General features: G+C 38.1%; 1 protein-coding gene across 2 annotated transcripts in view; it reads right to left on the bottom strand.

Annotated features, from left to right (window-relative positions):
- Window positions 1-26,332, bottom strand: part of CASK (calcium/calmodulin dependent serine protein kinase) — a 188,235-nt gene that overhangs the window by 126,687 nt on the left and 35,216 nt on the right. For both annotated transcript variants that reach the window (XM_084201210.1, XM_084201211.1), the window contains exon 2: window positions 11,685-11,797. In XM_084201210.1, the coding sequence (XP_084057336.1) occupies window positions 11,685-11,797 (113 nt within the window). The remainder of the gene's footprint in view (window positions 1-11,684; window positions 11,798-26,332) is intronic.

The raw sequence follows: 26,332 nt of genomic DNA, 5'->3' as shown, positions 1-26,332 counted from the left end.
TGAGTATGTTAGCCAAGATATACTTTTACAAGACAGCTTCCAAACACAAGTATTTCCATCTGCCTTCATATCAAGTAGACCTAATTGTTTCTCTTAACATTTGTCTTTTCTCAAAGATTTTCTTTACTCAGAAGGATTACAAATCTATTCTTTTTTCCCCTTTTGAAGCAACTCTTACCCTGGGAAACAGCCATTGCTTGGCACTGTGTACAACTGGACTAAACACTCTCCTACATAATGACATACTATGGAGAGCTCTCAGCTTCTACATATTTCATGTATTACTCATAAGTACGTGCTGATGCAGATGTTAGAATGAAAATTTCCATGGAGATCAGGGTGCAGTTTCTAGAACTGCAGTACAGATTGTGGCACTCTGACACTGGTCTTCAGCTTCACCATTTTTTCCATCCCTAATTTTTCAGCAGGAAGAGCAGTTGGATCATAGGAGGATTATGCTATGTGTGTTCATTTTATTTTGAATATACAGACATATATACACTACAGATGAAAAATATGCCCCCACTTTTAAACTCTATAATTCTCACTCCCAACCGATAATTTAGGGGGTCCATTAAGATTTGCCAACACATCCTTACTTTTGCAAATTTCCACTGCCTATAGCTCAAAACCATGTTCATTTCCAATCCCTTTAAAATACCTCTAAGTGCAGAAAAGCTCCAAGAGGAATGTTTGTAGCTGACTGATGGGAAAATTGCCCAAGACTGTGATGTACCTACCAAATTTAGCAGAAAACTCTGGACACTACAAAAGAATAGCAATCTGTGCATCAGAAACCATAAATTTTGCTTTTATAAAATAAATAAATAAATTCTTTAGGCAAGATTTGCAAAGAATTGAAACTGCCCCAGCCAAAACCCACACAACTAAAGACAGGGGTTTCACCCATGTCCTACTGCTATGGCAGGATACAGGTTTGTCATTCTAACAGTGCTATTGCACAAGGATCATAATTTATCATGCCACTGTGACATATATTTTTAGATTCACAAAACAACAAACCCCAGGATTTAAGAGTCAAAAAAGGCTCTCTCTGGATCAGTGAATTAACAGAAACTGCAGCTCAGCTGCAATAAATTTTGAATTTTGTTGACTGCACAAACCAGAACAGAATACACACTAGCACATCCAAACAGAAAATATTTGAAAATACAGCTGATGCTTATTATCTTCCTTCCCTGTGTTTGTAACCAGCCTGAATTCCAGCAAGCACAGCTAGAGCCTATTTCTGGACTACTGGCAAGAATCAGGATTTGTTAGATGAGTACAGAGTGTGTACAGAGACAGAAGTGTTTTGAAAAGCATTTTAATTTTTCAGAACAGGAGTTGGACATACCTCATGAATTCTGCAGAAATTAAAGACAACAATGTTTAGGAATGAAGTCTTGAGAATGTTTATAAAATAAATATTTTTAAAAGTGTACTTACAGATTTTTAAAAGTAAATTTAAGACTGATTTGTAAAGAAGGTGAAGAAACACACCTTTGTCATTTGGCTCCAAGCATTATTTACTGTTCTAGGATAGCTGGAGCAGGAATATCCTTCCTTACCCCTCCAACCTAAATTTCTTTTTCAAATACATTTGCTTTACTCAAATTCTGTCTCAAACACTGAAGGATGCTGTAATTAAACCAGGGTTTTAGAGAAGAGAAACATTAGGTTGTGTGATAAAACATCATCTGCACACCAGGGAAGAGCCCAAAGCCTGCCCTGCTCAGCTGCTGCCAGGCGCTCACAGGAGAGCCACCAACCCATCACAGTTATCCAGTGGAATCCCAGGATGGCTGAAGGGACCTTGTGGAGGTGATGTGGTCCAACCCCTCTGCTCAAGCAGGGCCACCAAGACCCCATGGCCCAGGACTGTGTCCAGACAGCTTTTGACCATCTCCAACAATCCACAATCCCCCTGGACAACCTGTGCAGTGGTCACTCTCAGTTTAAAAAGTGTTTCCTGGTGCTGAGGCTGAGCCTCCTGTGCTTGTTTGTGCCACTGCCTCTGGTCCTGTCCCTGGGCACCACTGAGAAGAGCCTGGCTCTGTCCTCTTTGTACCCATCAACAAATCCCTCCTGAACCTTTCCTTCTCCAGGCCCTCCCAGCTCTTCCTCACAGAAGAGATGTTCCAGTCCCTTCACCTCAGTGCCAGCCCTCTGCTGGGCTCTCTCTGGTACCTCCATGTTCTTTCTGTTCTGGGCATTCTGAACTGGAGCCAGCAGTGCAGAGTGGCCTCAGGAGTGCTGAGGAGGGGCAGGACACCTCCCTCCCTCTACCTGCTGCCAATACTCTGCCCAAGGCAGCCCAAGATCCCACTGGCTCCTCTTTTAGCACAGGGGTAAAGCTCATGGCTGGCTCCTGCTCACCTTGGTGCCCACCAGGGCCAGCACAGGAACACATTTGCTCTCCTCCACCCCTTGGGCACCTCTCCCTCTCTTTGTTCACTCCAAGATTATCCTGAATGTCCTCTCTGTGGTATCTTTAAGCTCTGTCAGCACTTCTGGGTGCACATCTGTGTAAATACATTTAACAATTCATTATCCTCAGGTGCTTCAGGCCTGTTTCAGATTGGTACAACACTGAGTTCTCAGACATCTCTTTTGCTGCATACTTCACATATTTAAACACCAAATGCAAATACATAAGTCATCATACTCTTAAACTGTCCTATGCATCCAACTAAATATTCAGTAAAGGGACAGACAAGGCTGAAATAGTATGAGATTTTAAAGCATTTTTTGAATAACAGTGAAGTGTGCCTGTGATATTTTATTTCTGGGCAGAGCAAGGATTAGGCTCTTTAGAATCCTGCTCAGCTACAATCTTTCACACTATGGTTTGGGAGATATGACTTGCAAAGCAGAATCACATTCAGAGTGCCTGACTGAGGATGCACCTGTAGCTGACTGAGATGAGCATTTCAATGACAGGCTTACCACTGGCAAAGCCCCCACAGAACAAACCTAGGACAGCTATCTCCAAGACTTTTGTAAGCTATTCAATACACCCACAGGCATCATTCCTGTTTGGAATAAGTGGTATTAACTGCAGCATACCTTTTCACTTCTATGATTCATGCTGGATCACAAGCCCTATCTGAAAATGTTTCTGCCAAATCTACTCAGAATTTAAAGCATTTTAAAGTTTAATTTTCAGTGAAACCTGCATTCTAAATGGTTGTGAGCTGCTGGGAACAGATGGGATTCAAACAACAGATTTCAAGGACCAACCAGCTTTTGCCCAGGTGAGGTGATGTATAAACATAAGTCTTCACTGAAGTTTTCCTGAATTAGCAAATACCCTTTAACACTTGAAATGACCAAAATGAGCATAAATTATGTTTATTTCCCTGAAAAATGTTTCAATATTATACACTACCAAAATAGATTCACCAGTTATTTCAGTAAAGATTTTAATCAAATGGTCCCTAACTCCTATATTATATGTACAAAGAGGAATTAACTTTTAAGTGAAAAACCTTATTTCACCTTAAATGAAGCTTAAAGGAAAGTTTTCATAATAATATTTCTTGGCATTAGTCTTATTTTCTTGTTTACAAATGTGAATATATTTTCTTATTTCACATATATGGAAGTGTGATATAGAATCATAGGATAGTTTGGGTTGGAAAGGACCATAAAGACCACGTAGTTCCAAACCCCCTGCCATGGCCAGGGACACCTCCCACTATAGGATCAGGTTGCTCAAAGCCCCAGCAAACCTGGCCTTGAACACTTCTAGGGATGAGGCATCAAAAATTTCCCTGGGTAACTTGTTCTAGTGCCTCTCATATAAAGTGAGAAAAAAAGATTACAGAGATGTTACTACAGGAGCACTTTTTAATCAATTATGATTACTTAAAGTAACCCCAAACTAGGCCAACTGAATACTCAGTTATGTAACAAAAATAACACTTAAATTATCTATTATCTGCTGCATAAAATCTGTTTAGTGCTAATTACATAATCATTTCCATTATTATATGTGTTCTAAGAATTCCAAGATACAGCAATTTTTTCATTAGCACCCTAATAAGTTATTCTTAGAATAAGAAAATGGCAGTTAAATACACTTCATGTAATTGCATTTTGAAACCTGTAAAGTGTACTATTTTTATTTATAAAGCTGGGAAATGTTGCCTGCACTTGCTGCTCAGCTGCACGACACCTTTTTCAAAAGCAGCTTCATGATAATGTTAGGCAAACATCTGGTAGCAAGTCCACAGTGGTTTCAGCCACTGGGCACAGCAATCATTTTTCACAGTGTTGGCACCACAGTGAAACCAAGAGCAGAAGAACAAAGCTGTCAGAGCCAGCAAGCAGCCAAGATTAAAAGAGAGGGAGGAAGAGGTGCACTCCTGCAGAGCCATTGTGTGTTCAGTGCTGTACTAAACCCAGAAAATCAGATACATATTAAAGGCAAGGGACTGAAGTCACACAGCAAACAAAGCTGTCCTTTATTCCTTCTAATCAGTTCAGAAGGAATAAAGAACCAATTGCTTGAGACACATAAAAACTTAATTATTTTCCTTCTACTAAAGCAACAGTGCATAAAAAAATTAGGTAAATATGCTTTTATGCTTTAAAGTGGGTGTAATAAATTCCCAAGCTATGCTTTCCCTGCTGAAGATGGAAAAGAGAAATGTTTCATGAACACTGCTGTTAACATGCTTGCATCAGTATTTCCAGAAATATTATGTTCTTGAAGTAAAGTAATACCATGTAGTTGATCTCTATAACTCTTTGCTTATGATGTGGATAATAGGCCCTATTTCCCTACAGAACATCGTATTTGCTTCCTGGGATGAATCAAATTTGCATGTGTGACTCCAAACAAGGTCAGAACAATGATGACTTGGTCAGTGACACTTAGTATCCCACTCCTGGAAGCCTGTATCTGGGCACATGCCAGGAAATCCTAAAAAAAAAAAAAAGAGAAAACCCCTAATACAAAATGCTGTCCTTTACACTTTAAAAGAAAAAAAAAAAAAGGTGAAATGTGGCCCCAACACTGAATTCTGTATTTACAATCAGAAAAACATGGGCACCATTTCTGCAGTGAACTAACTCCCAGTACCAAGGATAAAATGAGCCCTTAGAAAGACACCCTTGTTAAGTGTTCATGCATTCCTGTGATCCTCTGTATGGATCTCTTCTATGGTAAACATGCTGCCACATTAACAGAAGTGTCTGCTGGGGGAAAAGCCTGCTTCCATCTCTTATGTTACATTTCTGCATAGAAGTATTTAATTCTAATGACACTTTGTCCATGAAAGTCACAGCAGAGCTATTAAATTTAGATATTTATGAAATTTGTACTCCTCATAGAAAGAACTGTATTTATAACCAAACCAGCTGACAGCTTCTCCAGAAAAAACAAAGAAACCTCAAATCCTTCATTTTAAAAGAAACAAACCCCTCAGAAAGCTTCAGGTAACATTCCCAGTACCAAAACAGGACCAGTTCCTCGTTCCCCAAAGGGGAAGAAGGAGAGCTGAGACAGGAACAATGCATTCCCCAGAAAGGCAGAGTCACATCAAAAGTGACTTCAAGTATCAATCTTTAAGTCCTCCTGAGAGGCATAAATTACTACAGGTCCCTTCCATCATGACCCAGACGAAAAAAAAAAAAAATTCCTACAAAGCATTATTTTTTATTTTTATATTTTATTTTATATTACCACAGGTACATGATTACTTCAAATTCTTCCTACCTCTTTACCCCAACGTGCTTTATTGTTTGTTCACCCCACACAGAAACTAGAGTGTTATTTTAAGTACCAGCAACAAACTCCATGACAGTCAGACTAGTTTTAAATCAGCAAGATTTTAGAGAGTTTCTTTTCAAAATTCCACATCTGTGCATTTTCTTATGAACAGAAGTGTCCCTAATACCATGTGATTTTTGTGGTCTCTAAAAAGATGCCTCAAACTTTTCTCCACTGAGACACACACACTAGACAATTCTTCAAGAAAACTCCTGTGTAACAGTTACACCTGCAACACTACAGTCACTAAATACTTGCATTGTGGCTTCTCAAAGGGTTAAAATGGTCAAAGCATAGGGTCAAAGCAAAGTCAAGCTGGTACAGAGCTCTTCACTGTCTGAAATATCCTCATATTTTCTGCCTTCAATGAAATGAAATCTATAATGGTGCCTTCCTCCTGTTTTCATTAGATCACAGAAAAGCTGGTGGGAAATGACCTCTGATGGACATTGGGTCCAAACCCCACTCAGTGTGAGATTACTGCACACACTGGGTCAGGATTGCTGTGATTTCATTGAGTAAACTCTCAAAAGCCATGTCCAACCTGAACCTGAGCCTTTAGGCAACAATTCCTGGCATTTCCCTGTGTTCCAGCAGCTTCCACTCAAGGACAGCTTGGCTCTGACATTTTTGTAGTTGAAGACCACACTCTCAGCCTCCTCTTCACCAGACCAAACCAACCCAGCTTCTTTAACCTCTCTTTGCCCATCATGTCCTGTAGGGTCCTGATTATCTTGTCCTTTGCAGGGACCTTTCCAGCTCAAATTATGAAGCCCCAAACTGAGCACAATAGTTCAGGTGTTGGCCCAACAATGTCACAGAGAAGGAAGGCACCTGCCCTTGATCTGTGAAATATGGTACAAAACAGAACTGACAACCACCAGAAATTCCAGATTAGTTGGTATTTCCAAATCAAAGGCAATGACTCACTTGTTCTTTCTTCAAATCCAGTCTATATATGGTACACTATCATGAAATATGATGACATATAGATTTGTAGTATTTTTTACTCAAAAGAGACGAGCTTGATGCTGACAGTACATTTTTTTTCTGAAACCCTTGAAAACACGCAGGGAGGGAAGTGCAGAATCTTACAGATACTTTTGTGAAAAATAACTTATGATTCACTACAGCCTTCCAAAAGCTAAAGATACTGTCATGCAATTCCTATGAACTACGAACTAAATAAAGCCTTTTAAAAACACTGCCCCCACAAAATGATTCTAAAAAATAAAAGTCTAAATAGATTAAATAAATAAAAATAAGAAAACCAAAAAGGGTAAGCTGTTTAATGAAATAAGCAGAACAAGAGTAAGGCCTCAACTTTAAGAAAATCTCTCACAATCTGAAAATTAGTCAGGGATAAGATCTGTGGGGCCCTTTGTGGGGAAAAAAACCCAGAAGACAACAACTAAAACACAACAAAGCCCTCCCAGTTCTCATTCCGATTCCCTATTACCTAATTTTGGAATTCTTCCCCTGAAGTGGATTATGCATAGCAAGGCCAGTTTAGATTCAATTATCTTGCCCCACTCTGTGCTAGAGGTAGTCCAAGAACTGTATTTAAAACACTGCTTTCTTGGTTAGAATTTTGCTCTTTGTCACAGAAAAAAGTATTTTGCAGACTGTTTTCACAGCCTGCTTCCAGAAGAACCAGTTTGGGTTCTGAAGGAAACCTCAATCTGTCCTTATCAGCTTATTCATTCAGCTTACCAGTGGCCTGAATGTATACAAACCTATATATCAACCACACACATCACCCTAATAAATAAGGTGTAGACTATTAGAAGGCTGGAGAAGAACTGGTAACCACTTTCTTTGTGAGGACATTTCTGTAGAAATGAACTACAGGTAAGAGAATCTAATATATGTTGAATTAAATTCTGAAAAACAACTTCAATGCACTATAAGCACAAAACACCGCCCTTTAAATTGCTTTTAAAAACACTCAGCATGTTACAAGAAAGCAATCTGGATTTAGAAAAGGCAGATAAATAATGTGTATTGGCTTCTAAGTAGTAAGGACTGATCACCATTCTGTTCCTGAGAAATGGTGGCTGCACTTCAGATATATTTGGTGTTAGAGCAGGTAACTAAAAATTAGACATGCAAGTTGAGAAAAAAGACAAGAGAAAATGCATGGGATGTGAAGAGAGCAGCTGAGGAAATGGACAGTCAAACCAGGATGTGAGTTGTAACAAATTCAGAAATAAGGACAATGTTTCTAGCAGTTTTCTATACCAAAAGTTCTGAGTATAGCAGAGCTGTACCTGAAAATAAGTTTATGTACGCTGATATTTATTTTTAGACCTCAATGAGTCTGCTACTACTGGCTTCTGAGAGCATCAAGTACTCTTCCACGTGGATTCTCTCAACTGAACAGTAAAAAAGAGACTCTCATGCCTAAAAATATTCAACCTTCACATTTTCTTATTTTTGATTTTTTGTATCTCTGTGATATGAGTGAACTGTAGTAGAATCTGTCAACATGTAAAATATCCAACATTAATCCAGCAGATCACGTGGCCACTTGAGCGGTGACAAGGTGTCAATATACCTCATTAATATGGTTGAATTACAACACTACAGAGATTGATGATACACAATATGCAAGACCATGAATACTAATATATAAATCCAATAGAATTTAGCCTAGATTAGATTTGCTCGCTGTCAGGCATCGTTACATTGCATTAATTTTCCCTGCTATTATCAAACCACTCCAGAGATGCAGCGAGACACAAAAATCACTTGAGATGTCTGTGTCTACACATGCTATGAGTATTGAGCAGCCTCATGGAAAGAACAACATACCTGATAAAAGTTTGTCTTGTGAACTACTGGCATCTCCATCATATGCCACAAATGCCCACAATAACACCAACTGGTAACACATCAGCCTAGAGGAGCATTTCAGCTTGTTTTTGTTATCCTGGTAAGGAGATACCATTATTTTAAGATACTAGTATGCATTTTTCTAAATGAATTGTTTAGAAAACAGTCCCTTTAAAATCTATTCAGTGCCCTGCTGTCTCACAGGTTAAAAAAATCAAAACTAGTTTTAAAAGTTGTATCAAAACTAGTTTTAAATTATCTCCTTTTTAGCACAGTAATGCTATGCCTAAATTTTCTCCCTATGTAGAATTGCAGCTATATTGGCCCACAGATTACACATTGCTACAAACACCACAGGATCATCTAGGTTGGAAGGACCCTCTGGAGGTGAGCTAGTCCAAACTCTTGCTCCAAGCAGGTCAAATTAGACCTAGCAGCTTGGAGCCTTGTGCAATCCACTTCTGAGCATCTCTGAGGATGTTCTCAATGAGCTCTCTGTGCAATCAAGTGCACATTTTTCTTTTCTTTGTCTCTAATTGGCATTTCTTCATGTTGCAATTTGTCCACATGGCCTTTTGTCATTTCACTGTGTGCCCAAATCAAGAGACTGGCTCCATCTGCTCTATATGCTTTTATGAAGTTATTGAAGACAGCACCAAATCTCAGCTCAGCTTCTCTTATCAACGCTTCACCAACTCAGTCCATCTCTGCTGGACTCCTGCCAGCACATCATTGCTTTTCTTGTACTGGAGAAACCAAGACTGACCCCAGTGCTCCAGGTGTGGCCCCACAAGGGATGAACAGAGGGAACAATCACTTGCTTTGCCTTTGTGGCTGCACCTCTGCGACGCTCTGCTCTGCAGTTGGCTGCCTTTGCCACAAGAGTACACTGCTGACAAACACAAATGAAGTTCTTACCCATAAACACATCATCCTACAGGGGTATTTATATAAAAGCACTCAAGAACAAAGACTTTTTAGATTTAATCTGAAAGTGTGGAGGCATATTGGGACCTTTAGCTCTAAGCACTCTAGATATATGAGAATTAATGGAAGGAATTGTCATCAGCTTCCTCACATGCAGAATGTCTTGTTCTCCCACTCCCCTGCCTCAAAGAAAGACTGGAGGTGGAGTTGTGCAAAAATAACCTTCAAGAGCAAAGTGAACTTGCAGAGGTCAAAACTTCAAGGTAAAGAGTATCTCCAAGGGTTAATCTTATCACTTCATTACAGCTCACACTTTAACACAGTTTACAAACACAGCTTCCTCATAGGTATATTTACTTTATACCAATACCACCATGGTGGCTGCCCACCAGTGTGCTTAAGGAATGTCACATCAGAAATAAACAAACAAACCACAACAAAAATCTTTAAAACCCCCCTAGAACCTAGATAGAGATGCAAAAAATCCACCCAACTAAAAAACAAGCCAATATACAACAGGAAAAACAAAGAGTACAGAAGATGGAAAGGTCTGTGAAAAATTCACATTCTTATGTTGTGGTAAGAACTTGCTCCACGCTCACTTACACATTTATGCGTCTCTGTGTTCTTAATATTAAAAATCTAAGGCATAACAATTCAAAACCTTTAAAAGAACCAGCCCCAAAACAACAAAAACAAAGAAACCCAAACAACAATCCAAACCCACACAACAAAACAAAGCACCCCTAAACCCAGAAAATGTTTATGATTGTACCTCAATGATCTGCTACCTTGAATTAAAATTACAACAATACAACAAAAGTGGAATTGGAAAAACCCCAGAGTTTTTAATACACTCCCAAGCCTATTCTTTAGACCCAGGCAGAAATTTCAAACCATCTACATTTATCCTTTTTTCAGTTAATCTATTTTTACTGTTGGCTTTTCTTTCCCTCCTGATGAGTCCTTTCTCTTTTGCCTATGACTTTTCCTTTCAGAAATTCTTCAAGGCCTCAAAAGGTTGAATTTTACTGTCATGGAGCCAGGAAGGTAATATTCCACCAAAGGCAGAAATGTGTCCTATCATCAGCAGTTCAAATGAGGCTTAGAAAAAAATAATTTGGACACAATTTATTTAAAAGGTATCAAATCATTTTAATAAACCTTCAGTAGCTCAGAATGCAATGGTTTTGGTATAACTTGCCAAAACCATGATGGAGCTAATCAGAGGCTGAATATTGTGGAAAATGTGGCTTATATTTTGTTATAGGGCTAGAAAAAAGAAACAGCAATGGCATTATTAAATGAAACTATCTGGTAAAATTTGAAGCAAGACCCGTGATTGACCTTGTAAATAAAGTGAGTCATTATGGCTCAAGATACTGTTTGTTATAAACACCAACAAAAGTCACTGATCCTTTTTTGCTGAAGTAGGGTTTACAAGGATTTCGATGGCATCAGTGGAACCCCCCAAAAACAGTACTGTACAAAAGAATATGATCTCCAGAAAAAATATACAGGACATGCAGAATTCAGCAAGTGTCACTCAGTGGGCAATGCTCTTCTCCATGTAGGATAAAAGAAGAACATTATGCACACGCAAGTTTTGTATTCAACATAGACTGTTTTACTCTAAAGCAGGAAATGTTAGAGAGTTACAGCCTTGGGTTTACACTGTAGCAGTTCTGCATCATTGCCTGTAATCCTGACTACATAAAAATATATTTTTATATAATTTTGCACTTTAATAGCAAGTCTTCACCCATTTATAGCAAATTACTTGCTAAATCTGGACTAGTATAACCAAAACTCATGTGTTTCTGCTCTACTTCCTGTGTGTGCTTTTTTGACTCCTAAGTACCTTTTTCTTTACAAAATTCACATTCTTAAGACAAAAAATTCCAAACAAAAATAGAAATGGCTTAGACCTATCTTTCTAGTATTTATGATCACCACTGAATATATGTAGAAACTACTAAAGTTTAGAAATGTAAGTACTAAGTGAATTTTAAGATATACAAACTTGCTTTAAAACTTCTAGAAAATATAAACCAGAAAGTATCAAAAAGAGAACAAACAAAGGAAAGGCTGACAAATCAAAAAAACCTATCTGCTGGGAGTTTGCTTAATTATTAATTCTTACCTTCTGTGCTTAATCCAGGACTTGAAGTGAATTTTGCTACATCGACGATCTTCACAGCGAACTGCTGCCCTGTCTCCCTGTTGATGCATCGCCGCACGACGCTGAAGGGACCCCTGCAACACAGAGACCAGCAATGAAAAACCATCCTCCTCCTCCTCACTGGGCCACCATTCCCTTGCTGCTCAACAAGACTTTGATTTGTGCATTCAGGTGTAGTATTTACACAGAATATACCTCTCGTCCTTGCTGCCCATTAAAAGAAAAATTGATGGTCCCAACCATTGAGTGGTGTAAAGAACATCTCTGAGTTCTGTATTTTCCTATATTAAAGAAATTTCTCTTGCCCTGCCCTTTTAGAAAGGCTCTACTCTTAGAACCTTATGTAATATGCAACTGACATCATCATTATTAAATTTTAAGTGGACCTTATTTAGATGAAAAATCCAAATGGGGAGGAAAACAGAGGTGAGAAAGCTGTCCCTTCTTTCAGTCCTAATCTGAAAGGATAATGGACAATAACAAGAGTAACAGAATTGTGAGCGGTTTCAGTTCATCTGTTTTACACAAACTGGGTTTATTTCAAGTTTGGAATCACTAGATACAAACAACCTTCATTACAATACTTTGAAATTCCACAAAAGCTCATTATTTTCTCTCATCTATGACACTTAGAGAATCCCAGAATTTAGAAATTAAAATATTAAAATTAGTTCAGACAAATGTCACTATTGCCACTCACATAAAAAGAGTAGTTATTTTTTTAAATTGAAGTTACATTTGCCAAAACATCAGTTAGAACAATGGCAATCTTTTAAAAATCACCAGCACAAATATTCACTTCTGGAAGCACCTTCTAGTAGGTGATTTAAGTTCTTGGTGCCTTAACTTCTAGTATGGAATCTTCTGTCCATTGTTAATGACAACCAATATAATCAGATAAACAGGGTATGTCAAGCTTTCAAACATGAAATATTAGTATGTTATGAAAACAGAATAGGATTGTTTCAAGAATATACTAGCTGTGGCAAATCAATCCTTTTTTACTGCTACTTATTTAATGACAAACATGTGAGTTCTAAAATCCATTCTGAAGTCTTCTCAAAAAGATGTGACGGAAAAATTGAGGATGGAAAGAGACTTTGTTTCTTGAGTGAACATTCACCTTCTGAGTGAAATAAATGCTTTAATATAGCTGGAAAGAAAAATTCTTCCATTCAAACAATGAACTGGAAGTTAGCTGACATGTTCCTGAGCAATGAGATTGCAAAGGAACACCATTCTCAAAATAAAAGGTACCCTGAGGAGGCAGAAATGTCCCTCAGGGCACTCACAAACCTTAATAACTGGCTTTTGGTATTCCTTTACACACCAGGTGATCTGAAGTGAGTAATCCATCACACTACCAAACCTGTACTCACATAACTAAACTCCAGGTTTTGTACTCTTTCAACATACAACATACTTGCAAAGATTTCTTGAAATAGGATTATTTCTGACAGACAACATGAATGCCAAACGTAGTCAATGAATCCCAGTCTAAATATTCACAAGTAAGGAAGATATTTATTAGCACAACTATGGACACACGATGTACTCAGAAAGCTACTCAAGAAAATGAATGTTTGTTTTCTTTCTTCTTTCCTTACTCCAAACACACAATTAAATCATCCATACTGATGGCTATTTTCTCTTCTGAATCAACACACCACTATTATTCAGTACTTGGTCCTTTACCAAAAATTACCACAGATATTTTAAAAAAGATTATCAATTAAACCTCTCATACATAGAAATCCACTTTCATCATTAAATGGAAAAGGTTCAACTGACTTCATTTGGCATTGGAAGGATACAGCTATTGACTAAGAATCCTCCCTCCATGTTTCAAAAAGTGATCTTCTATGAAAAAGTTCCACTTTATACAGATCAGTGTCACCTTCTTATTCCAAGTTCCTTCCTCCTCTTTTAGCATTCAAAGTAAAATTGCTTTAAAACACTATCAACACATTTAGATTATGCTAATCTAAAAATATTTCAAAACCTAAACGACAGCTTTGGAATAATGCTGGCAACACCTCCTTTCACTTCTAATTGTCATAAATCGCTAGAAACTAAACAGATTTAATTCAAATGATGCTTTTTCTTTTCATTGCCATTGCTCCCCCCCTGCCCCCAAAGCCTTTCTGGATACATGAAATAATGCTTTTAACATACTCTGATATAGAAGAGTAGATCACTAGAGTGCAGACACCTCACAATATCCTTACTTGCAGGCAGATCCTCAAATTCTGTAAATTCACCCAAACTCTACAAATATCAGTAACTCCCACTGTTGCCTGAGCTACTTTTTTATCTCCTGGTTTTGCCAAGCCTGAGCAGGAGAGCTTGCCCAACCATCACAGTATGTGCATGTGCTTTGAGCAGGCAAAGAGAGTTGGAGGAATCATAAATCAAAAAGAAGCCTATAAACTGCAGTTCTGAGAGGATCAGACCTGTGTGTAGCCTGCCTTTATCTTGTACCACCATGCCCTGATTTCTCCTTCCATTATCTATTAACATTTTAAAATCCTGACTTGAGCAATTTCCTTCCTGCATATTAAATCTGGGACAAAAAATTTAGAGCATTTTATTCAGTTCTGTAAAGAAAACGTAGAGAGACACCCCTACAGTCTCAAAATTTATGGCCACATTGAAACTTCACTATGATTATGACAGAAGCTTCTCTACTTGGATTGAGGTATGTCAAAGACTCTTAAGCAAATGAAATGTGCTGTAAAGCACAGAATACAAGAACTGGGGTTGGAACCAAATGATCTGTAAAGTCCGTTCCAAACCAATCCATTTTATGATTCTATGAATTCAGTGACACCACAATTAACTCATTCTATTGAAACAATACATCCAATTTCATCCAGAAATAAAAATACTTTTAAACACAACCTGAAGACTTAGCTATTTACAAACCTCAGACTTCCAACTTTTTCAAAACACTCGTTCTGACACTCAAGCTACACACAGCCTCAAAATAGTGTTAAGACACTACATTAAATGAATGCATCCCATGACAATAACATCACAACAAAAGCTTGTATAGTCCAATTTTAGGTAATTTTAAATCACTCACGAGACATGCCCTGATCAGTTAAGCAGACACCATCACTTCCATGTGCCAAGTAACACAAAGGAACTTTTAAATAAATCATGGTTGCAGTTAGTCCTCTCCAGCTGTAATGGCACACAGCAAGTTTACAAATGAAGTTCTAACAGCCCACAGTGATGCTATATAACCTGAGTCAGGAAACAAGAATCCTGTTTCCCAACACCAGAGCTTCAAGCCTTGTTTAGAAGCTGAGTAACAAAAGTCATTCAGCCCACCCTGAGTCTCAGCACTGAAACCACCCAGTGAGGAAAGGAAGCACAACAATTCATCTCTCAGCTGAGATGAGCTGCTCAACAGTTGTGCCTGCAGATGGGGAATGTGGATCACATCCTTGCTAAATGACAATTTCTAAAGCTCATTTTGCCAACCCTGCAGCTCAAATTTTACAGATCTGAAATACAGAGGTGGCACAGACTGGGGAAGGAACAACTGTAACCCCAGACACAGATCAACAAAGCTGTCAGAGATAGATAAGACTGCTTATTTATTAAGAGTAACTGAGTTAGGTTGTGTAAGACTTCATTTCCTAAGTCATACAAACTGTAATCCTGTCATGTGCTTTATATTTCATTTCTCTCTGTGCTATCTTTAACAGACATAACTCGAGCTAACAAAACCTTCCCCTGCAGTCAGCTGGCACACCAGAGACTACAGCAGCTCAAAGATGAGGACCCTTAAAACATGCAAGCAAGCAGTAAGGACAGATGACTTCTTCACTGATGTTTTATCAAGGTTGGCAGCAGCCCACTCCAACACCTGGAACACTTGGAGTCCCACCTACAGGGTATGCCAAAATCCAAAATTTATGAACTTGAACTGAAGCTGGGATGCATGATGGGTTTTTCTGTCTTATGCAGATGGAAATCCAAGAGTTACATTACTGAGGAGGTTAGTGAGTACATACAGGCCAGAAAATGTGGACTGAAATGCTAAAGAGGCCGTCTCATGTCTTTTCATTAGTCCAAACTTTCAAATGAGGAAAGCAGGCCTGATGTAACCTTAACCCTACTGAAACTATTTTCTGATGGTAACTTTATTGTCTAGCACACAGCAGTTCATTTTCTATCAGCTAGGCACAAACTTGAAGAAAATCAATTATTAATTACTCTCTCCTTCAGGAGTACATCACCTGAATAAGAATAAAACCCTAAAACTTTGATAACATCAAAGCCTTTATTACCATCTCCTTCCCTTTAAATTATTTTACTTTGTGTGTCATTTACTTTGGGACTTCAAGGACAACGATCACAAACCAATATATTGCAAACTATCTTTTTATACAACAGTCTTGTCATTTATCTGTCTGTTCTGCCTCCTGTATCCTTTCCTTCAATCCCTGGTGGTCTGCAAGAAGGAGAACTGGTTGTGGTTGGAATATAGCACAGACTGTTGCCTTCCCATGTTCCCTCAATGAAATGAACCCACCTGCGGGAATGGAATTCCTGTAAAGACATTTCCTGAACCCTTCTACTTCAGAGCCTCAAAATTTGAGATTTCAGATCATATCAGACCATCATGAATTTGCTCAACATCTCTTCCAAGTGATTTTTGAGGAACTTAACATAAAACAAGGTGTTTTGGCTCTCTAATTCTTTTTCATTTAGTTAAAATAAAAGGTAAGAAACAGAAGTTGAACATTTTGACAGAAAAACCCCAAATAATGAGAAATATCTCCTTCTTTAAAAATGATCTTCCATTTAGAAGTAAAAGGCCTGTGACTCCTTTTCCTTATTTAACAAGAGTTAATAGTTAGGAACTTGAAACATGCAACACAGGCCTTAGAGACACCTTAATTCAACATTTTAGATCAAGTGTTTAGATCAAGATCAGTGTTTTCTAAAAAGGGTTTTGTTAGTTTGTTGCAATAAGGTACCATAGCAGTATATACATTTAAAAAAAGACATTTAAATCCAGATTTTTTTTCTTATTTAAAAGGCTTACATTTACTTACCTAAGCAGCAAACACTGCTTTGTTCTAACGTGGTTAATACTTTCAAAACAATTGTATTCAAATTGATGACAATTATCGGGAAGAAAAGAATTTGCTACTACATTTAAAGAGACAGATCTTTTTCCCTCTTTACTCACCCACAAAATTTATAACATAGATTTGTTCTTTAACTTTCCCTTTGCCTTCTATTGAACCTCTTTCGAAAATTAAGTATTCCCAAAATTAATTAAACATCCAATTAGTCACTGTATCAGCTCATTTACACATGGCACTGCAGCTTAAAATAGAGATTGAACCTTTCTGTGAAATAGCACTTCAGATTAGAGGGCATCCACATTTAGAAAGCCATCACTGGCAATGCTGGGTTGAAACTTTTTGTTTTATTCTCAAAGGAAAATTTAAAATAATGCATTATGATGAGTATGGCACAGAAGAACATTTGGGTTGAAGATGTGATGCTTTGGAAAAATAGATATCCCAGTACAAGCCACAAAACTGAGTTCCCAGACGGCAATATTTCTATCACATTCTATCTATTTCTACTTTTCAACAGCTCACATCTTTGAAACCAAGACTATTGTTTAAACTGGGCTTTAGGGTGAAACCTACAAAAAAAAAACCAAAAGCGTAAGACAGCAGTTCACTGGATCTCAGCCCAATATGAATACATATTCATAGATATTTTCTAATATTATTCCAAGAGGAAAAAAATAAAAAAAAGAATATATAGCACCAAATCTTAACCATTGCTTTCCATCCACAAGAAAGCAGAGAAGGAGCAGCACTCCAGAGCTTGTGAAAGGGATATACTCCCCAAGAAAACCTTAGGATATGCTTGGAATTCATGCAGCAAACTGAAAAAATATTTACCTTCAATTACAGAGATTTTCTGAAGTACTTCAGAAGTGTGTTTCCATGGTTTTGTCAGTAAAAAAGCAAAATACAGGCAGAAAGTGATTTCTTCTGCTGTCCTGTCTTTCATATCTCTGAGCTAAAATGGGGATAAGCTACCCTTAAATGATCAGCCACCTCTGCCAATAAAATTGTACATTTGGGGTCTGATCTCTCTTCCTATCAAACAAAAAAATCACAAGCATTTTATCAGTCACTCTATATATCCACTAAATCTCTTAGGTATCCATTAGGCATCCATTATAAACAGATGCTGGTATGTAAAAATATCTTTAATGTATCTATAGTTTGTAAACAACTCTTCTTTTACACTGGCTGAGATATTGAGGGGATGAAAAAGAAGAACACTGAGATAAGATGCTCACTAAATTTGCTATTCTATTATAATGAAATAAATATTTCAGCACCAGGCACCTGCAACATTCTTCATACACAAAGGATTCAGAAAGTATTTTTATGTTCACATATACTTCATTTTCTGAATTCCACAATTACCTGTTAACACTGACCTTACCCTTGTCAATTCTCCTATTTTATTCATAGAGTCACAAAAGGGCTTAAGCTGGAGAGTACTTCTGAAGAGATGTACTTAATAAATTTTATCAGAACATGCAGTTGCTGCTATCAAAAATGATACTTCCGTGGTTTGTTTTGGTTTTGGGGGTTTTTTTTTGTTTATTTTTTAAGAAAACAAACTATCTCCCTCTTCAAAAACAAGCATTTGCAAATAATTATTTACCTCAACACACAGACAAGCAAAATCTGTTTTCAATATTCTAGTAAGAGGTTTCATGGTCTTAAAAGAATTGCAGCTGTGGCAGGTACAAAAATAGGAAATGAACTTTGTCAAGGTCTTTTGGAGAAAGGTCCAACAGGAGCTGCTGGGTGGCTTCCCAGGGGCCACATGGCACACACAGGAGGTCACAGCACAGCATCTCAAGGTCTGGCACTGAAGTGTGGGGACTGCTCCAAACAGAAGCAACAGCTCCTGACACAAGGCAGCCCTTCAAGAGCCGGTCCTCAGACCCTCCCTTCCTATTCTTCAACTCATTAAAGGTCATTTCCTAGCAAAGGGTCAAGACCTCAAATTCAAGTAGCTACTAAGTAGAACTTCTTAAGGAGTTCAGGCTCTTGGCTCCACAGATTTCTTTTTCAGCTCATTTCTTCCTTGAGAATATGTTTCCAGTGATTCAGTGCTAATTTGCTTTTGCTGCAAGATTACACACTGGACGCTCTTTTCACCTTCATAGAACACACATAGGTCCAAAACTATGATTCCAGAATTAATCTTCAAGGAAGTGATTGACTCCCATTACCAGATGGATAAAAGAAGGAGCAACAATTGTTTTTGGGCATGTATGTACTAAGCATACACAGGTAAATGATGAGACATTTCCCTGAGGTAGAAATAATTATCAGGATCTTAGAAAACAGAACTAACCAATAAGGTTTTTTGGACTAGTTTTTTAATTCTTGGTACGAAAGAAGAATCAAAATTGGTTCATTAAGCTGAAATGAAATGTTCTGCCCCCTCAGCAACAAAGAGCTCAAGAAATTGATGACGAATATAACTTTCTCTCTAGTTCACCTTGAGGTAGATGAGAATCTATAGCTCACACAAGAAGTGATTCTGGGCCAGTGAAGACTGGTAATCAAAACACAGATTCTAGTACTTGAACAGGAGAGGGGAGAAATAAGGAGAGCTTTGTCCACTGATATATTTCCACTGTGAGTGTTGGAATAAATGCAAAGAATCAAAAGCCTCAAAATTTTATTTTACACTCAAACATCCTATAACACTTCACAGAAAAACACAAGATGCCAGCAGCTGAATCCAAAGAATCAGCTCAAGAGTGTTCAGAAAAACTGATGCTGTTCTAACAGACTCCTTTAATACATGACCAAGTGTTTTGCCTGTTTCTCTTCCTTGTGAAGAAAAAGATCAGGAGGAAGTGAATGAAAACAGAGAAAAAAAAAAGTAAAACTACTTTAGGTATTAAATTATTCAACAGTGAAGAGAAAAGCAGCAAGAATGAACAAATGTGTCAGAAAAAGCACTTCAATTACAGGAACAAAAGGGAGTATATTAAAAATAACAGCTTGCCTTCAAAAGAAGAGATGTGGTAGAGCACCTTCAGACTCAGCTCATCAGATGGAGATGATGATCACTATTTTTCTCTTTTTCCATTCAGAGAACTTTTTTATCCCATTCATGTGTAGCACAGCCTTGTTCCATCCCAGGCTGTGGCCTCACCAGTATTTCTTCAGCAGAGCAGCAGCCAAACCAGCAGCCCCTCTGGCCACTGCATCATCCCAGAACAGCCTGGGCATGGTTAAACTCAACCAAATCAAAGAAGAAACTAAAACTACTGAAAATACCCCAGAAAAACCAATTCTACCAATTCTCCCTTTTTTTACTGTGTTGTTTTTCAGTCAGGGCAGATGCTTGGTTTGGCTTAAAGCATAGCTGTGCAAAGAGCTGCGTCCAGATAGTCAGACCCAGGAAGGAACAGCTGGGACAGGAGGTCAAACAAAGGCCTAACAAAGCAGCACAGCTGCTGCTAAAGCTGAGCCTTGTCTCAGCCCACAATTCTCTTTCACAGGGTCCCACAGCCCCCTGTGGTACCTGCACCACTCCCTGACCCTGCACTCGTGCAGTGAAGCAGAGGAACGGATCTGACAGCCTTGGGCAAATCCACACACAGCTGCCTCCACTGTGTTACCTGTGCTGCAACTCCAGCTGGCTGATTGCATGCACACACACAGCAAGATGAGCAATACAAATAGGAATATGTCAGCCACCACTGGTGTCAAAAACTCCTTGATGAAATGACACCCTCAGGTGAATGCAGATGCATTAACCACTCCCTACATCATCTCTCCCCCTGCATTCTGGTTATATTTTAGACTTCTCCTTTATGACTTTTAATGTCCACTTTAAATCTATCAGGCCTGCTAACAAAACTGAGCTTACATACTGTTTCCTCCACTCTCTCTCATAGATCAATGCATGCCTAACAAAACACTTTTTTTTAATGACAGGATCTCTCTTTTCAGAATCTCTTCCTAGTGCCTGCTCCACTTCTAATTTTTCTCAACAAAAGTAACCAGAACTGTGAGTAGAACTCCAGATGAGCTCTTAGCAAGAGGCTGCACAATGCTAGCAATATTTTCTTCTCTGCTGGAAATATTATGCCTGGTACACAGTCCTGTGCTTGCCTTGCTGACACACAGATCACTGAGCCACCCACTATAGCTGCCTTCTTCTGCTGAGTTGTTGACACTCAACCAGCCTCAGCCCACCCCACAGGCTGTTACTACTTTTTCCATTCTCAAGTGGTGAGTCCTCTTTTAGAAGTTCATAATTTCCACTACTAAAGTCCTTTCTGGATGGTGTCCAGGTCCTCCTCTGCATTGTCCTCAAATGTTGCCTTGCAAGAAGGATACTTAAACTGTAATAGCACTGTTCAATTTGGCACTTTTTAATTTCAAAATAACCTGACAGACATCTAATCCAAAACTGGCCAATGACAAACCTTCATTTTTACACTATTTCTTCCTAATTTCTTCTTTAATCCAATACAGACTACTTAGATTTATCATATTGCTATCCTTCTGTTTGTTTTAAAAAATTCCAGCAACTCAAAGTACAAGAGGGAAGTCAGAGAGAAGCACTGGAAGATCTGATTCATAAAAGTGTTTTTCTCATTGCCTGAAATACACCAGCACTAATTCAGCTGCCAGTACTACTGCCTTACAAAACCAGAAGCTTTCTCAGGTTCACAAAGGACAAAGGTACATCTAACTGCAGAGGCCATTACAGAAGTAGAGAAGAAACTCCAGATTTTTAATGGAAATAACCCCTTTAAAATATTGATATTATGTCTGTGGTAACATGACAGTTCCTCAAAATTGAAAATGTATCACCTTTATATTGTATTATATGCAAAAAACCAGCACTTCTTTAAAGGCCTCTCTGTTCCCTGTATTTGACTAACAACAAAATTCCCATTTAATTTGCTACCACTACGCAGTAAAGTCCAAAACTTGAAAAACAGCTGGTCAAACAAAATAATATTTTCATAACACACACATAGAGCTAAACAGAATTCACTCTGATAGTCAGTTCAATCAAAATTGCTTTCTGTGTAGCTCAGAATTAATTCTTATTTAAAAAAAAAAAAGTGCCAACAAAAGCAAACCAAAACCAACAACTCAGTCCAGTCTGGCTGTCACTAACAATGCCAGGCTCAGGGATATTTCTATGTGCATACAAATTCACAAGACCCTTTGGAAGCAATAAAGAGAAGTTACTGAGACCAGTAAGAGAAATCAAGTTTCTAAGTGAGGAAGTTTTCCATTGTAGCACTGATCAGTAAAACCAAATTATCTGAAACATCTTGATCCAGACAGACTTTCCTGTACCTCTTACAGGAGGGTGGCCTCTGAAATGCCAAACACACTCATGTGCTAGGAAAAAGAAAAGTATCCTGAAAAGAAAGTCTGGCTTGTGTGTTTCAAAACTATTAAATTTTATAAGCTGTCATCAAAATTGTGTATGAAGTGATGGAAAGCATAAATACTTGAGGTTTTCTTTAAAAAATATTGGAAGACTTCCAATATTTCAGAAATTGAATTTGCTACTCAAATCACCAGCCTTTAGGGTCATTCATAACATTTTAAATTATGGAAGGATTATGGGATTTATTAAGAACATTCAGCTGAATATTGGGAAAAAACTTTCTGGTTATGATATTTATAGAAGGTTGCTGAATTCTCCTTCCAGGGGAGAAATTAATAAATTCTGATCTCTTAAGGTCTGAACTTTTCAACAATGTACTGAAATGAAAAACCTGTCACAGATGAGGAAAATGTAGTTTCTCTATATGGATCTGTTGGATTTCTGAACAGCAGTTTCTTGTATTTTTACATATTTAATGCATATAAACTACTGTTTGATGTCATGGTATTCTTTCCAGTTTGGGGTGGGGTTTTTTTCTATTTTTTAAGTATAGATCATAAATTTCTTTTAAGAATAGATTATATTTCAAGAGTCTAGGAATCTCTATGAGAAAAATATTAGTCTATACACCACTTGTATTAAGTTCAGCCTTTTCCTACATTGAAATAAGCTAATTTTTAGCAGTTTATTTAGAGTTGGACTCAATGATTCCCATGGGTCCATCCCAAATCATAATATTCTGTGATTCTGGGAAATTTCATCTCTCTTGCGAACTTCAAAAATTAAATTAAAACTATTATATGACTACAATTCCTCGGAAAAGCTAATGCAGCTACTAGAAAAAACTTTGAAACAGAAAAGAACTATTTACCTAACTAAATATATGGATGGTAACAAATACCCTCCCTAAGCATTTAAACATAAAATATCAGCTTCCTGTAAAACAAGTGTTCATGAATTTTAAATTCATCTCTTCTCTGCAGGTGCCAAAGAAAACTTTAAGGTCTGTCCTTAACAAAATCTTGCCATCATGAAGACTCAGCCACAGAGAATCTCTCATATTAACTGCAGGACAATTATTCCTGTGTGAACTATAACCACCTACATGACAATTATTAGTACACATGCAGCACAATGCATTACATGACCATTTCACAACTCCTTTATTAAAAACCCACAACGTTTTCTAATGGCTAAACATTTAGCAGAACTAGCTGAAACTAATTTAGTTTAAGTAAAGCCTTTATTTAAAAGCCACATAAAATATTTCTCTTTTTTTTTTTTTTTTCATTACAAAAAGGGAAAGCTGCCTGGATGCATTTCCCAGTGAGCTTTGAGCACAGCTGTACTGAAGTTTGTGCCAGAACCACTGTGAGGAAAGCACAGGGTGCCAGGAGAGGACAAGGGTTTTACTACTGCTTTTCAAAAAAGACCAAACAACAAATTACTCCTGGAAATAGAAAAAGCAGGAATCAGAGCATTGACTCCATCAGTGCATGACCAAATAAAGTGCTCATGCTGAAACATCCCACACTCCTGCAAGTGATTATCTGACCTTTGGGCACTGACAAAAATAGGAAGCTGAATCCATGGTCCAGGTCAGGAACAGCATCAGCATTTCACCAGCAGGTTCCAGCTGCCCTTTACTTATGTTCAAGGACTGAACAGTGAAATGAGGCAGCCAAGCAACACCTTGGGTCCATGAGCAGATCTCAGTTTGTTTCCTTATGTTCTCACACCAAAAAGCAGAAGTATTCTTTCAGTCATGTCACTTCAAATTCAAACCAAACCAGAAGTGATTTCACCTGAAGTGATAAATGCTGTGGTTCCTCATTTGGGCCACAGAATCAAATTCCTTCCCTAAATTACTGTCTCAAAGCACCAAACCACCTGTGCACTGATGTTCTTAAAATGAAACAAAATTAAAAATATCCAGTGACACTGGTAGAAGTCCTAAAGAAGAATCAGGAGACTGATCAGTAAGAAACTTGCTGCTGCCTATTTGAGGCATTCCCAAGCATTGCTTATTTGGCTGCCACAAGCAGCTGGTGCTGCTGTCACTGGAAAGGAGCCCAGCAGCAAAAATGCAGCTTCCAGCTTTGTTCCAGACTATACACACATGAGAAATAAGCACATCTCCACACCAACTTCCCTGGCTGTAAAAAGGCAAAAATATAGAATTCAACTGCTCCTCTGGTTTGAATGATGACATATTCTTAAGGCTATGAAGAATCCCAAATAATCAAAAAATCGGGTTACAAATGTGAACAAATCAGGATTAAAAAGTACCAATTGCTTTTGGACTAATAGTATATACCTACACAATGGAGCCCTACCATAGCAGCCTTCTGTTTTATACTAGAAATTGCATTGAAAATTCAAGCCTAACCATATTTTTAGATGAATTGAAGGCTACAGAAAACAGAACCAGAAGTTAACTGCTAAGAAAGGCAACATTTAGGGAAAAGTGAATGAGGAGAAATGCGCTGGCAGTTGAAGACGGGGGAGAAGGAAATAGGACGAAGAAATCAAATTATCATACTATATTTTCTTTATTATGCTTCTCTAGTCAAAACAATTTGAAGAGGGAAGAAAAGAGAAAGACAAGTGCTACAGACTGCAGAGAATACACAGCATTGCTCAACCACAGAACACAACTCCCTGCTGGCATGCTTTCCAAATAACTACACAACACTGCTTATAAAGACGTAAAGATATAAATACCCAACAACCAATACTTCGTGTGATACATGTGAAAGTGAAAACCAAAACCCAACCACAACCAACCTCCAAAACTTCCAAGAAAGCTTATGATGGTTGTTAGTCCCTTCAAACACCCATCCAGCACTGTTTGAGTCAGTAACTGGGCAACTGCTTATGCAAGTGAAGTTGTCAGCAAGGGTTTATTTGGCTTTTAGGAGTCCACGAGATCAACTTTGACAGCTAAGGCTTGTTAGGAAGAGACAGGTTCCACAAAGCCAGGGCAAAGCAGTTGTGCCAACAGGATAATCACCCTAGAAAAGGAGCACTTTACACTTTTGTGCTGTTATGGGCTGGGGAGTTGATTTTCTTCATAGCAGCTATATGGGGCAATGTTTTGGGACTGAGAGGGAAATAAAAACCAAAGTATAATGTCTCATCACCCTCACTGCAAAGAATGTCCAAAGTCATGTCCAATTTTAACCTACTCCATTTCAGTTTAGAACTGTTGCACACACTATTGTCACCACAGGACTGTAAAAAAGTCTCTCTCCATTTTAAAATACCCTCTAAAGTACTGAAAGGCCACAATAAGGTCTCCCTGGTGCCTTTTCTTCTCCAGGATGAACAACCTCAGGTCTCTTGGCAGCAGAGGTGACCCAGACCTCTGGGTATCCTTGTGTCCCCTCGTCCATCAGCCCCACATCCTTCCCTGGGGCTGGGGACCCAGAGCTGGAAGCAGCACTGCAGGTGAGCTCTCCCCTGATAAACTCCTCCAACAAGTTATGGCTTCACTGGAACCTCAGCAATGCCCTGAAGGTTGAAACTTTATTGGTTGATAGCACTAAAGTAAATTTCTAATTAAAATGAACACAAGGCAACATATTTAAAGCAGCAGTTGCTGCACACCATGAGAAATCCCTATATTAAATTCCCTGGTAAAACTGCTCTAATATTCAAAACTCATTCAAAACAACAGCAATTTCAAGGAGATTGAAAGATTTAGCCTTTCCAAGCCAGATTTAGCCTTTTCAAGAGTTGAATGAGTACATTTTTTGTAATGTATATTGGCATAGATATATGTGATGCATATATTCACACCCTGAACCTCCCCCCATATATGCACACGTAATTAAAATGTTGTATTGCAAAGCAATTCAAATATACGTTCCAGTCAAATCTCTTGCAATCATTTTAAAATCTGCTTTTCTTCTCTGAAAATTAGGTGCATCTGAGACTGCGTTACTGGGCCATCATTAAGTAGCTCAGATCATTCTTCTATATTTTAATTTTACTGAAGTTCCTATTCTTCAAAGACCAAGCATACAAGATACCAAACCAAGTTATTGCCTTCTGAACAAAAAAACCCCAAACAAACAAAAAAGGCTGATACAACCATAATATGTTTTCAGTTTCATTTATTCTTGCAAAAAATGCACATCTGAGGTATCAATTTCCCCTCC

This window comes from Fringilla coelebs (genome assembly GCF_963513975.1).
Source record: "Fringilla coelebs genome assembly, chromosome: 2".
Classification (NCBI taxonomy): Eukaryota; Metazoa; Chordata; class Aves; order Passeriformes; family Fringillidae; genus Fringilla; species Fringilla coelebs.
Note: the sequence above shows the minus strand (reverse complement) of the source record. Positions and strands in the feature narration are given on the sequence as shown.